This window comes from Lynx canadensis, chromosome A1, assembly GCF_007474595.2.
Source record: "Lynx canadensis isolate LIC74 chromosome A1, mLynCan4.pri.v2, whole genome shotgun sequence".
NCBI lineage: Eukaryota > Metazoa > Chordata > Mammalia > Carnivora > Felidae > Lynx > Lynx canadensis.
The window spans coordinates 84,175,300-84,188,678 of NC_044303.2; the positions used below are offsets into that span (position 1 = coordinate 84,175,300).

General features: G+C 37.2%; 1 protein-coding gene across 1 annotated transcript; it reads left to right on the forward strand.

Moving 5' to 3' along the window:
• Nucleotides 1–10,000: 10,000 nt before the first annotated feature.
• LOC115510606 (olfactory receptor 2H1-like) lies at nt 10,001–10,927 on the forward strand. Its single transcript, XM_030310688.1, has one exon. It carries the CDS (start codon nt 10,001–10,003, stop codon nt 10,925–10,927), a length of 927 nt encoding a protein of 308 aa, XP_030166548.1.
• The last annotated feature ends 2,452 nt before the right edge of the window (nt 10,928–13,379 follow it).

A 13,379-nucleotide genomic window follows, 5' to 3' on the forward strand; every position in this document is an offset into this window, starting at 1 on the left:
ATAGATGGTCTTCTTTTTTTTTTATCTATTCCATCACCCTATGTCTTTTGATTACAGTGTTTACTCCCCTTAGATTGAATATAATCATTGATAGGTATGTACTTATTGTCATTTTTTTCCTTGCTTTATGGTTGTTTGTGTAGGTCTTTTTTCCTTTCTTCTCTTGCTTTCCCTCTCATGTTTTCCTGGCTTCTTTTTACTGATATACTTGGATACCTTTCTTTTAAATTTTTGCATAGTTTTTATCAGGTTTTTTTTAATTATTTGTGGTTACCATTAGGTTTATTTATGACATTTTATGAATACAGCAGTCCATATTAAGTCAATGGTTGCTTAAGTTTGAACCCATTCTATAAACTCTAAACTTTTACTTCTCCCCTTACCATGTTTTAAGTATTATATTTTGTGAATTCCCTGATTTTTCATAGATATACTTCATTGTACTGCTTTTCTGCTTCCTACCTTTATTACTTGTGTTTATTGTCCTTGCTTTCCACTAAGAGTATCTGCTTTAACATTTCTTGTAAGATCTGTATAGTGGTCATAAATTCCTTTTTTGGGGGGGGCTGTCTAGGAAACTCTTTATGTCTCTATTCTGAGTGATAACCTTGCTGGATAGAGTATTCTTGGTTTCATGTTGTTGTTGTTTTTTCCTTCAGTGTTTTGAAGATACCATGGCACTCCCTTTTGGTCTTCAATGTTCTTGTTGAAAATCAGCAGATAGCCTTCTGGGATTTCCTTTCTATGTGACTGTTTCCTTTTCTTTTGCTACTTTAAAGGTTTTATCTTTATCACTACTTTTTGCCACCTGAATTACCTTGTGTCTTGGTGTGGACCTTCTTCAGTTGATTTTGTTTGGGTATCTCTGTGCCTCCTGGATCTGGATTTCTGTTTTCTTCCCAAGATATGGGAAGTTTTCAGTTATTATTTCTTCAAATATATTTTCTGCCTCTTTTCTCTCTCTTCTCCTTCTGAGATCTCTATAATGTGAATGTTATTATGCTTGATAATGCTGAGTTTCCTTAATGTATTTTTTAAATTATTCTCTGCCTCTCTCCTGTTCAGCATGAGTGCTTTTCATTACTCTGTAATTCACATCAGTGATCCATTCTTATGTTTCCTGTAGCCTACTATTTATTCCCTCTATTACATTTTTAATTTTAATTATTGAATTCTTAATCTCTGTTTTTTCTTATCTGTTTCCCATTTCTTATTGAGGGTCTCACTGAGGTCCTCCACTCTTGTTATCAAGTCCCATGAGTATCTTTACAACCATCAATTTATACTTTTCATGTTTATTTATTTTTGAAAGAGAGTGAGAAAGTGGAGGAGGGGTAGAGAGAGAGGGAGAGAATCCGAAGCAGGCTCTGCGCTGTCAGCAGAGAGCCCGGTGCAGGGATCAAACACAAACTGCAAGATCAATGACCTGAGCCACAGTTGGACACTTAGCCACTGAGTCATCCAGGTGCCCCATGACCATTACTTTAAATTCTCAGTCAGAAATATTAATTATCTCCATTTCATTAAGCTGTCTTGCTGTGATTGTATCTTATTGTTTCATTTTGGACATATGTCTGTGTATATTAATTCTCTGTTTGTATTTTTATGCATACACAAAGTCAGCTACATCTCTTGCTCTTGAATTTATTGGCCTTTTGAGGAAGAGGTCCTGTTGTGCCCTCCAGTGCAATGTGCCCCATTAACCAGAGCCTGGCATTTCATCTGTATCTCCTAGATGTGTTTCCTGCACCCTATTATTGTGGCTGAACTGCACGTGCTTCCAGTCCAGCTATCTGCAAAGGCTCTCTTTGGCTGTTGTGGGCAGGGTTTGGCCCCTGTGTTGATAGTGCACCAGTATGGGGCTGCCTTGGACTTGAGTTGAGTCAGGCAAGGCATTTGCCAGAGCTGTGGCAGAGCCAAATTGCAGAACACCCCCACTGTGTTGTCCCATGAGAAGTTTTAATTGATGGGCAGTTCTTGCAATCACTAGATGTCTGTCCAAAGCTCACTACTGGTGTGCAGTTGGAGTAGTATATGTGGTTATCTTCCCTTTTGTTCAGGCCAGGAGGTACTTTGGATTGGTGCTGACCCCTTTGAATGCTACTTGCACATGCCATGTTTATGCCTTGGCTTTGGATAGATCCCTGTGAAGTGCAGATCCACAGAAGAGCATGGAGGCAAGGCACACAGTTACCAAGGTTTGTGAAGGTCCACTGTGGGAAAGAACCTGGATCCACTTGAGAAGACTCTTGCTGTGGGTATGGAGGAGGCAAATCTGAAGAAGAATGTATGTGTGTGTGTCGGGGGGGACATTGGACAAGCAAGATCCGGGCAGGTCACTGCAGGAAGGAAGCTGAAGCTTCCTAGGAAAACCCCTGCCCAGCTAGGCTGGGTGGGAGGGGGCAGATCTTCAGAAGCTCTCAGAGGCCGGACACACTATTAACAAGTTTGGTGGAAAGAGTTCTCACTATGCTGTTTCCCACAGTTGTCTGTGTATTTAGGCTGGGTGTGGGAGAGGAAAATGACCCGTCAACTCTTTTATTGTAGAAGTCTCCTAAAGATCCCTGTCCCTCCAGCACAAGATTTGAGATTAATAAACAACTATCCCTCACATATAACCCGGGTGTTTTTCAAACTGATTCTTCTATGTTGTATTTTAGTAGGGTTGTTTGTTGTTCTGTCTCTTTGAGGGCAGGGATTGCATTTCCTATTGACCTCCTGGCTGTCCCAGTTCTGAGTCCACTGATTTTTAAAGTTCTTGTTGTTTATTGGGTCTTCATTAAAAGAAAAAAAAAACACTTCTGCACAATGAAGAAAACAAACTAAAAAGCAACATATGAATTTGGAGAAGATATTTATAAATGCTACATCTGATAGAGGGTTAGCATCAAAAATATTTTTAAAAAATTTCTAAAACTCAACACCCTAAACACAAATATCTCAGTTAAAAAAATGGGCAGAAGACAGGAATAAACATTTTTCCAAAGAAGATATACAGATAGCCAACAGACACATGAAAATATGCTCAACATCACTGATCCACCAAGGAAATGCAAATCAAAACTATAATGAGATATCACCTCACACCAGTCAGAATGGCTAAAATTATCATCACAAAAAACAACAGGTGTTGTAAAGGATGCAGAAAAAAGGACACTCTCTTACACCGTTGGTGGGAATGCAAACTGGTGCAAACTCTCTGGGAAACAGTATGGAGGTTCTTCAAAAAGTTAAAAAATAGAACTATGATCCAGCAATTGCACAATTATGTATTTATGCAAAGAATACAAAAATCCTAATTAAAAGGGTACATGCACCCTGATGTTTATTAACATTATACACAATAGCAAAACTATGGAAGCAGCCCAAGTGTCCATCAACTGGTGAATGGATAAAGATGTGGTGTATGTATACAGTGGAATATTACTCAGCCATAAAAGAAGAATAAAATCTTGCCATTTGCAAGGACATGGATGGGGCTAGAGCATGTTATGATAAGTGAAATAAGTAAGTCAGAGAAAGGCAAATACCATATTATTTCCCTTATATGAGGAATTTAAGAAACAAAACAAATAAGCAAAGGAAAAGAGAGAGAGATGCAAACCAAGAAACAGACTCTTAACTTTAGAGAACACACTGATGATTACCAGAGGGTAGATGGGTGAGGGTATGGGATAAATAGGTGATGATGGATATTAAGGAGTGCCCTTGTCCTAAGAGCCAGGTGTTGTACGTCAGTGTTGCATCAATATGTGGTACACCAGAAACTAATATTACAGTGTATCTTAACCAACTGGAATTTAAATAAAATCTTAACAAAAAATAAAGTTCCTGCTGCTAAGCCATACTGAATATAAGAACTTACAAAATTGAGCTCCTGTTTTTAAAGGCCTATTTCTATGGGGCTTTGACTTTCCAGTGCAGTTATTGTGTGCCTAGGGTGCCTGGGGTGGAGTCTGTTCCTCTCCCTCTCCACACCTATGGCATCCTTCCCTCCCGTGGACAGTTCAATGGGTGTTTTGGCTCCTGACCACATGTCCATCCTTTCTTCCCTCTTTAATTGTGGCCTCTTCTATATTTAGCTGTGGAGAGTCTGCTCTGCTAGTTTTTGGGTAGTTTCCTGGGCTATTTACACTGATGTGGGTGTTATCTTGTTGTATCTATGAAACAAGGTAAGCATAGGGTGCTCCTATTCTGTCATCTTCCCCAGAAATTCCCCTCTGAGATTCTTATGTGCTGTTCTTCTAGACTTGTTCTGCCTGGGAGTCATAGAGATCCTGATTTAGTACTCGATAGGATAGAGAAAAAATTAGTTCTTTTGTTAGTGTTCCACACATATAAAGACTGGATTCTTATTCACATATACTCTCCACTTACACCTCAAATTAGTCTCAAGCTGTGGAAGATTTTTATGGTCCTAGGCTATGCTGACTTGGGGTATGGGTGATGTGGATAAACTCAAACTATTTCTCTTACCTGCTCCAAAGTGTCCAAAAATTTTTGTTTGTTTCAACAGAGTGCTGCAATTTCTCCTCTGGAAGCCTGGACTGTTTTGTCCATAGGTAACTTCCCAAGTCAGTGTTCCCCAGGGACTCCCAGACTATATTGGAAAAAAAGCTGATCCAGTTTATTGGCATTACAAGATCCACAGATGGGTTGAGGTCTATCTGCATATTACCTAACACATTTGTAGGCAACACTACTCCCAGATTCTTTAACATATAATGCCCCCTCAAAGGTAATTCTGCCTGTGACTAGATGGTAAATTTTTGTTGTTGATAAGGAAAATAAAGCAATGTCTTTTGTTGCCATCATGATAATGCCAAGCCTATAATTCCTATTCCTTCTTGCCATACATTGCATATTCTTCTGTTTTACTTTTGATATATGATGTTGTCTAAATTAAAATATTTTATATTTTAATGTTTCTATTCTTTTTTATTTTCTTTTTAATGTTTACTTTTGAGAGACAGAAAGAGACAGAGAACAAGTGGAGGAGGGGTAAAGAGAGAGGCAGACACAGAATCTAAGCTGTCAGCACAGAGCCCAATGCGGGGCTCAAACTCACAAACCATGAGATCATGACCTGAGCTGAAGTCTGATGCTTAACTGAATGAGCCACCCAGGTGCCCCAATATGTTTATATTCTTCAATATCAATGTGTTTTATTCAGTAATGGCTTTGAAGCATATTTAAAGATTTTCAGATCTTTTGTACATGTTACACATTTCCTATAACAATAAACTTTTAAATGACCTATGCTACCTTTCATTGCATGACTGAAATAAAATTGAGTTGTTTTTCTTCCATTCTATCCTTAATTGCAAAACCTAATTTTTATAAATATTTTTCTCTTGTGTAAACCTTTATTTGGATTTGCAACCTCCATGGAATGTTTTTAGTTATCTAATAGCATGCACAAGCAATTTAAGACTGGAAAGGTATACCTTTTTTATTCTTTCTAATTTCTTTCATCCCTGTTATGTCTGCAGTGACTCACACATAGATGGGCACAAAACAGACACAAAACATTTGTAAAGTAAATAAGTAAACCAATGACTTTTAAATTTTTTTAATATATAATCGATAAGTAAACTATTGAATTATGTTAATGGATAATTAGCTAAACAGTAGACTGGAAACAATTCACTTCATTGACTGGAAACAAGGAAGTAATTTTTGTTATTATTCTTCAGGTTTTTATAACATTTTGCACTAGAAGCTAATTACCTGAAAGAATAGAACCTCCAGAGACTTCCAAGAATCCTTGTTCCATCTGTGCTCCTTCTGCTCCATCCTTCAATTGAAATAAAATTGCTCACACGTTATTTGGGCATTTTCTAATAACCACAGTGTTATATATTTAACTGGAGAGTAACTCCAAGTGGAGAAGTCTGACAAAATCTCAGTGAATGGATGCTGCGTATGGGTCCTGGGCAGGTTTATAGTTTTCCAATACAGCCATTGACTTGTTTTCCTACACAAGTAAGTTACTTACATTTTTAGGTGGAATGGTTAGAAAATGAAAAAAAGAAAAACAAAAAAGAAAACTTATGCTCAGATCTCTGGGACTTAATAGAATGAGCTGTATTTGAAGATGTACAAATTGTCATTGTGCTCTATTTAGTCTCAAAAATCCGGTGCTGTAAATTTATGTAGAATATTTATGATAAAGACACACACACACACACACACACACACACACAGAACTGATTTTTGAGTATTATGTTGCAGAAATTTTACTGCCCACTATTTCATTTAACATATCACAGCAATGTATTTTTAAATTCCTCATATTAAATGGCATAAAAAGTTAGGTATTGGATTAACTTGTTAAATATTATTTTACAATAATCCTTAGAGTTTAATGATTTCACATCTTTAGAATCTTTGTGTTAATATGAAACAGAGGCAGCCTTAAGAAAGTTACAGCCTATTCAGAACAAAAATACACATTTTAATCGATTTATTAAATCTATTATGAACAACAGTGAAAGTCTCTAGTGTAATAATCTGATAAAAACAGGAGAAACAGAAGGAAAGATAGAAAGGAGAGAGAGCAAGAGAGAGTGATAAAAAGAGAGATGTGTGTTCTGCTCAACATTTGGGTAACTTTGGGCTAAACTGTGAAAATAAAATTTGTGTTTCTTACCCAGTAACAAATCCTCAATTATTCTGTCATTAGAGATTATTGAAAGTATATGTAGCTAAATTGCCTTTGTGATTCAGTGAGCAGAGAATACTTCTTTAACATTCCCTGAAAACTTAATAACAAATTAGTAATAATTTTTACTGTTTTTACATTTACAATATGAAATTAATCAAAAGTTTGATACAGAAAATGAAAAAATAAAATATGTAAACAAATGTATATCTAAAAATTTACCTAAGATATGAACAAAGGCAATGAGTGAAATTCCATAGAAAGTAAATTAGAATTTCAAAATTGAAAAAAAAAACTTTAAAAAGAAAAAAACATCAAAACCCATACCAAAATATTGTCTTTTAATTTGGGAATTTATGTGGTTATATGACATATTAAAAGTTAAAGGTCAGTAATGTAGAAATCTCTCACATGTTTAGCAGAAAAATATGAACATATCAAGTTTTTAAAATGGCACAAATATTTTGACAAAGAAACATTTGAATAAAGAAATGAACAATAATAAAATTGCAAATGAAATTTAGATCTTCACTTTTTTTCTTGCTGAATTATAGACCAGATAAGTGAATGATTATAAGTGTTGTTGTGATGAACGTTTTAAGACCCGAAATGCTGATGATATGTAAGGGTTACTCTTTCACAGGATGCAGATACAATACATAACTCTGATATAAACAGTATTTTTTAATCAAAATAAATCATCACATAGAATCTAGGAATATTTTATATAGATATTTTTCTCAGTAGTGTTTTAGGCTAGTAAAAATTTTAAAGAATATTACATTTAAATAATGTAAAATCGTTATTATATTAATAACAATTATTAATATTAATATTTGGAATTATTAATATAGATCTTCATGTTCATAAGGATGATATTTTTAAGTATATAAAGAAATGAGAATATGTGTATAATTATAAGATTTATAGAAATATAGAAGTATACAGAGCATAGTTCTACTCTATACTTGATATATTTTATATAGTCTATGTATATCTGTCTGTATACATTACTTATTAAAATACATATTAAAAGAAGAAATCAAAATTTTACCATAAATTTCATATTTGATGTTGGGATTATATATGCCTCTGTTTTTCTTTTGGTCCATATGTGATAAATTATCTATAGTATCCATAATATAATTATGGAGTAAAAATGATATTTAAAAACAATTTAAATTTATTTAAAAAACACATCATATCATTGACTTGAATTTGTTTTTTTTTTCTATCAATAATGATAAACTGAACACATGATATAATTTCAAAACAAGGACAAAATGAACAATTTCAACATTCTTCTCCAAATGGCACAGTTGAATGCAGTATTGCATACTGAGCCAGGTGAATAAGCCCATGAAGTAAAACACTTAACGCTGAGAACACTAAGAAAACTAAACAGAACAGACATTATGGGGTTAAATTAGATTCTCCTACAGTGAAAAACTTAGATCAGTTCAGTTCATGATCATAGGAACTTAGAATAGAAAAGATGAGGGGCGCCTGGGTGGCGCAGTCGGTTAAGCATCCAACTTCAGCCAGGTCACGATCTCGCGGTCCGTGAGTTCGAGCCCCGCGTCAGGCTCTGGGCTGATGGCTCAGAGCCTGGAGCCTGTTTCCGATTCTGTGTCTCCCTCTCTCTCTGCCCCTCCCCCGTTCATGCTCTGTCTCTCTCTGTCCCAAAAATAAATAAACGTTGAAAAAAAAATTAAAAAAAAAAAAAAGAATAGAAAAGATGAGTTTGGATGACATGTCTGACTACCTCCCATGGAGACAGCTCTGCATTTCCCAGGCAGCTGGACTTCTTGGAGTTTGCACATTTTTTCAGTATCAGATTTTTTTGTTCCTCTATTTCCCCTTGTGTAAAACAATCCTCCTCTGATTCTTACATCCTCCATTGTTACCCTCAGTTAAAATACACTATGTATTTTTTTAATTTTTTAGAATTTATCATTGAAATAATTAAGTCCTCATGATCTACTTTCTCATTTCTTCACCTGTTGTCTCTGTCTCCCACAGGCTTTGGGGTACTGGATAAACATGGAATTAATCTCTCCTGTACAAAGTATATTCCACATCATTATTCAGTGCCTCATGGCCCTGAATAAATATCTATGAGGTTGTTTCTGAATAGAAACAGACCTCTGTAATGTTCTCCAAATTTCTGCATTGTTTGGCTACTTGCAAAAGTTAATCTTCACTTAACAGCATTTTCTTATCCTTTAAATCTTACATTTTTGTATACTCTGAACTATTCCACAGTTGCTGGGAGACAGAAAATTAATATCCAGCACATTGTGCCCAGAATCTATTATCCTACCTTAGTATTTCATAGCTAACATCTCTGCACTATTTTCCTCCTGCACATGAAGTAAAAATTTAAAATAATTGTATATTTCATTTTTGTTACTGTAATTTATTTCTATTTTACAATTATTGTCTCTGATTGAAATGTATTTAGTCTAATTGATAGTTGAGCAGAACAATAATGGACTTGTGTGGGGCAAAAATTATACAGCCTATTTAATTGTTTCTTTTCACTACTTTTATCATGTTAGCATTTTGTGCTTAAAAGTAGAAGGCAATAATATAGTTATTTCTATAATTTGGACCTGAATTCACTGATGTGGGAATTATTATAGCCATTTCCTGGATAAAAATATTGGCTGAAGTTTTTTTAAGTTGTTTACTTAAAGATGTTTGAATTACCTAAGATAAAACTTTAGTTAATACCATGTATTCAACATAGATTTTCATCCCCTAAAAACTGGTATGTCTCCTATGGTTCTTCAGACAGAGAATAAAAGTTAAGGTCTCATTGTTTGACGTCTATATTGATAACAGAAAAGTCTTGTTTCTGGGATAATCTCCACTTCCTATGTTTCTATAAGCATTACCAAAAATGCAAATAGCACCACAATACACAGGGGCACTACATATTTTAAAAGTAAAACTTTATTTTCAACATGTCATCCCAAATATTTTAGAGAGTTACTACATACATTCCTGAGAGAGCAATCTAGGAGTAACATGCGCATAATCTAAAGTAATTGTGTCAGGGTGTGTACAGAGAATGTTCTGTCAGATTTGAAGATAAATCTCAAAGGCAATATCTTATGAATACCTCTTTTGTATAAAAGAAACAGTCTTGTTGAAGAGAAGTTGTATCCTATTGGTATAATATACAACACTCATATTTCTCCTGCCCTAAGACCCACAGGAGAGCTAATAATGTTTGCCTTCCCGAAATAAATAACAGACGAATCTTCAAAAATCCATTCACAAAATTTTTGTTACAATTATATTCAAACTCCATTGCCAAAAGCACCAGTGATGACCAACAAGAGTTTCCCAACTGGCTTCATTCTTCTTGGTTTCTCTGAATGGCCTCATCTAGAAATGCTTCTTTTCTGGATTGTGATCATCTTGTACACAATGATCATCCTCTCCAACTCAACTATTATCTTGCTTTCTTGTGTGGACCCTCATCTCTACACTCCCATGTACTTCTTTCTTAGCAATCTTTCCTTCTTGGATCTCTGCTTTACCACAACCACTGTTCCCCATATGTTGTCCAACTTGTGGGGACCTGGCAAGATCATCACCTACACAGGCTGTGTCATCCAACTCTGCATGTTACTCTGTCTTGGTGCCACAGAATGTGTCATGTTGGTGGTGATGGCCTTTGATCGTTACATTGCTATCTGCCAACCCCTGCACTATACCATCATCATGGATCATCAGTTCTGTTGGAAGCTGGTGCTAATAGCCTGGATCTCTGGCCTAATAGAATCTGTTACCCAGATTCCTGTCACACTTCAGCTTCCCTTCTGCACCCACCACCGCCTAGATGACTTTCTCTGTGAGGTTCCTGCCCTCATACGCTTGACATGTGGAGACACCTCGGCCAGTGAGTGGCAGATGACAGTCTCTGCTGTTCTTTTCACCATCGTACCACTGGGGTTGATCCTGACTTCTTATGGCTACATAGCTCAAGCTTTAGGTAAAATCCAATCCAAGGATGGCAGACAGAAAGCCATTGCCACCTGCTCCTCCCACCTCATTGTGGTCTTTATGTTTTATGGAACAGTGGCACCAGTGTATACATACCCTAAGAATCACTTTGCTTCAAATTATAGCAAGTTCTTTACATTCTTCTACACTGTGGTCACACCATTGTTAAATCCGCTCATCTATTCCCTAAGGAACAAAGATGTAAAAGATGCCCTGATACAACTGCTAAGAAGAGGATCACCATAATGTGGGCTCCATGGTGTCAGCTCAGAGCCTGGAGCCTGCCTCAGATTCTGTGTCTCCCTCCGTTTCTGCCCCTCCCCCGCTTGTGCTCTGTCTCTGTCCCTCAAAAATAAATAAAAACTTCAAAATTTTTTAAAAAAAATTGGGCACCTGGGTGGCTCAGTTGCTTAAACATCTGACTTCAGCTCAGGTCATTATCTTGCGGTTCATGAGTTCAAGCGCCGGGTCAGGCTCTGTGCTGTCAGCTAAGAGCCTAGAACTTGCTTCAGATTCTCTGTCTCCCTCTCTCTCTGCCCCTCCCCTGCTTGTGTTCTGTCTCTTCTCTCAAAACTGAATAAACGTTAAAAAAAAGGTTTTAAAAAAGCGTGGTTTTGTTTCAAAGGCAGTAATTTATTAATGAACTCTTAACGCTATACTTTTATATGTAATTTTGTTAAAACAATATATCTGTACAAATACAATGCCAGTTTTTTTTTAATATGAAATTCATTGTCAGATTTGTTTCCATACAACACCCAGTGCTCATCCCAACAGGTGCCCTCCTCAATGCCTATCACCCACATTCCCACCCCCCATCAACCCTCAGTTTATTCTCAGTTTTTAAGAGTCTCTTATGGGAGTCTTTTGGGAATATGGCTGTGTAGGAGGAGGACGCTGGGCTCACCTCCTCCTGCTGATTGCTTAGATGCCACCTACATCTGCCTAAACAACCCAGAAAAACTACAGAAGACTAACAGAACAGAAACTTTGGAGCCAAGCAGAGACAAGAGGCCCACAAAAGAGGGTAGGAAGGGTGGAGAGGTGGTGCATACTACACGGAATGGCGGGAGGGAGCTGGGGCAGTGGAAGGGCAGCTCGCCCAGCAAGGCAGAGCCCCCAAAGTCTGGCTTGCAAAAGCGGAGGGGCTGGACTCCATGAGTTCTGACAGCCAGCAGGACTTAACATCTAGAATGTTAAAAGTCAACAGCTCTGCTCTCAGAGAGCAGGGAGAGCAAGAGGACACTGGGAGGAAGAGCTGTTGAGCTCCAGAAGACAGAACTCAGCTCAGCAGGGGAACAAAGGCCCTGCAAAGCATCATCTCCCTCTCCCATGCCCCAGCCGAAATTCCAAAGGTAACCAGTTCCCCTCACCAAACTTGCTTGCACCAGCGTGAACACCCAAGGAAAAGAAGCTCTTTTTTTTAATATAAATTTTATTGTTAAACTGGTTTCTATACAACACCCAGTGCTCATCCCAACAGGTGCCCTCCTCAATGCCCATCACCCATCCTCCCCTCCCTCCCACCTCCCATAAACCCTCAGTTTGTTAGCAGTTTTTAAGGGTCTCTTATGTTTTGGCTCCCTCCCTCTGTAACTTTTTTTTTCCCTTCCCCTCCCCCATGGTCTTCTGTTAAGTTTCTCAAGATCCACATAAGAGTGAAACCATATGGTATCTGTCTTTCTCTGTATGACTTATTTCACTTAGCAAAACACTCTCCAGTTCCATACATGATGCTACAAAAGGCCATATTTCATTCTTTCTCATTGCCAAATAGTATTCCATTGTGTACATAAACCACAATTTCTGATTCCATTCATCAGTTGATGGACATTTAGGCTCTTTCCATAATTTGGCTATTGTTGAAAGTGCTGCTATAAACATTGGGATACAAGTGCCCCTATGCATAAGCACTCCTGTATCCCTTGAGGAAATTCCTAGCAGTGCTATTGCTGGGTCATAGGGTAGATCTAGTTTTAATTTTTGAAGAACCTCCACACTGTTTTCCAGAGTGGCTGCACCAATTTGCATTCCCACCAACAGTGCAAGAGGGTTCCTTTTTATCCACATCTTTGCCAGTGTCTATGGTCTCCTCATTTGTTCATTTTAGCCACTCTGACTGGCGTGAGGTGACATCTCAGTGTGGTTTTGATTTGTATTTCCCTGATGATGACTGACATTGAGCATCTTTTTCATGTGCCTGTGGGCCATCTGGATGTCTTCTTTAGAGAAGTGTCTATTCATGTTTTCTGCCCATTTCTTCACTGGGTTATTTGTTTTTCAGGTGGAGAGTTTGGTGAATTCTTTATAGATTTTGGTTACTAGCCCTTTGTCCAATATGTCATTTGCAAATATCTTTTCCCATTCCGTTGGTTGCCTTTTAGTTTTGTTGATTGTTTCCTTTGCAGTGCAGAAACTTTTTATCTTCATGAGGTCCCAATACTTCACTCTTGCTTTTAATTCCCTTGCCTTTGGGGATGTGTCAAGTAAGAAATTGCTGTAGCTGAGGTCAGAGAGGTTTTTTCCTGTTTTCTCATCTAGGGTTTTGATGGTTTCCTGTCTCACATTCCGGTCCTTTATCCATTTGAGTTTGTTTTTGTGAATGGTGTAAGAAAGTGGTCTAGTTTCATTCTTCTGCATGTTGCTGTCCAGTTCTCCCAGCACCATTTGTTAAAGAGACTGTCTTTTTTACATTGGA

What these genes read in the sequence shown, in the direction of transcription:
- LOC115510606 (XM_030310688.1), top strand. Translation starts at nt 10,001, where the DNA reads ATGACCAACAAGAGTTTCCCAACTGGCTTCATTCTTCTTGGTTTCTCT.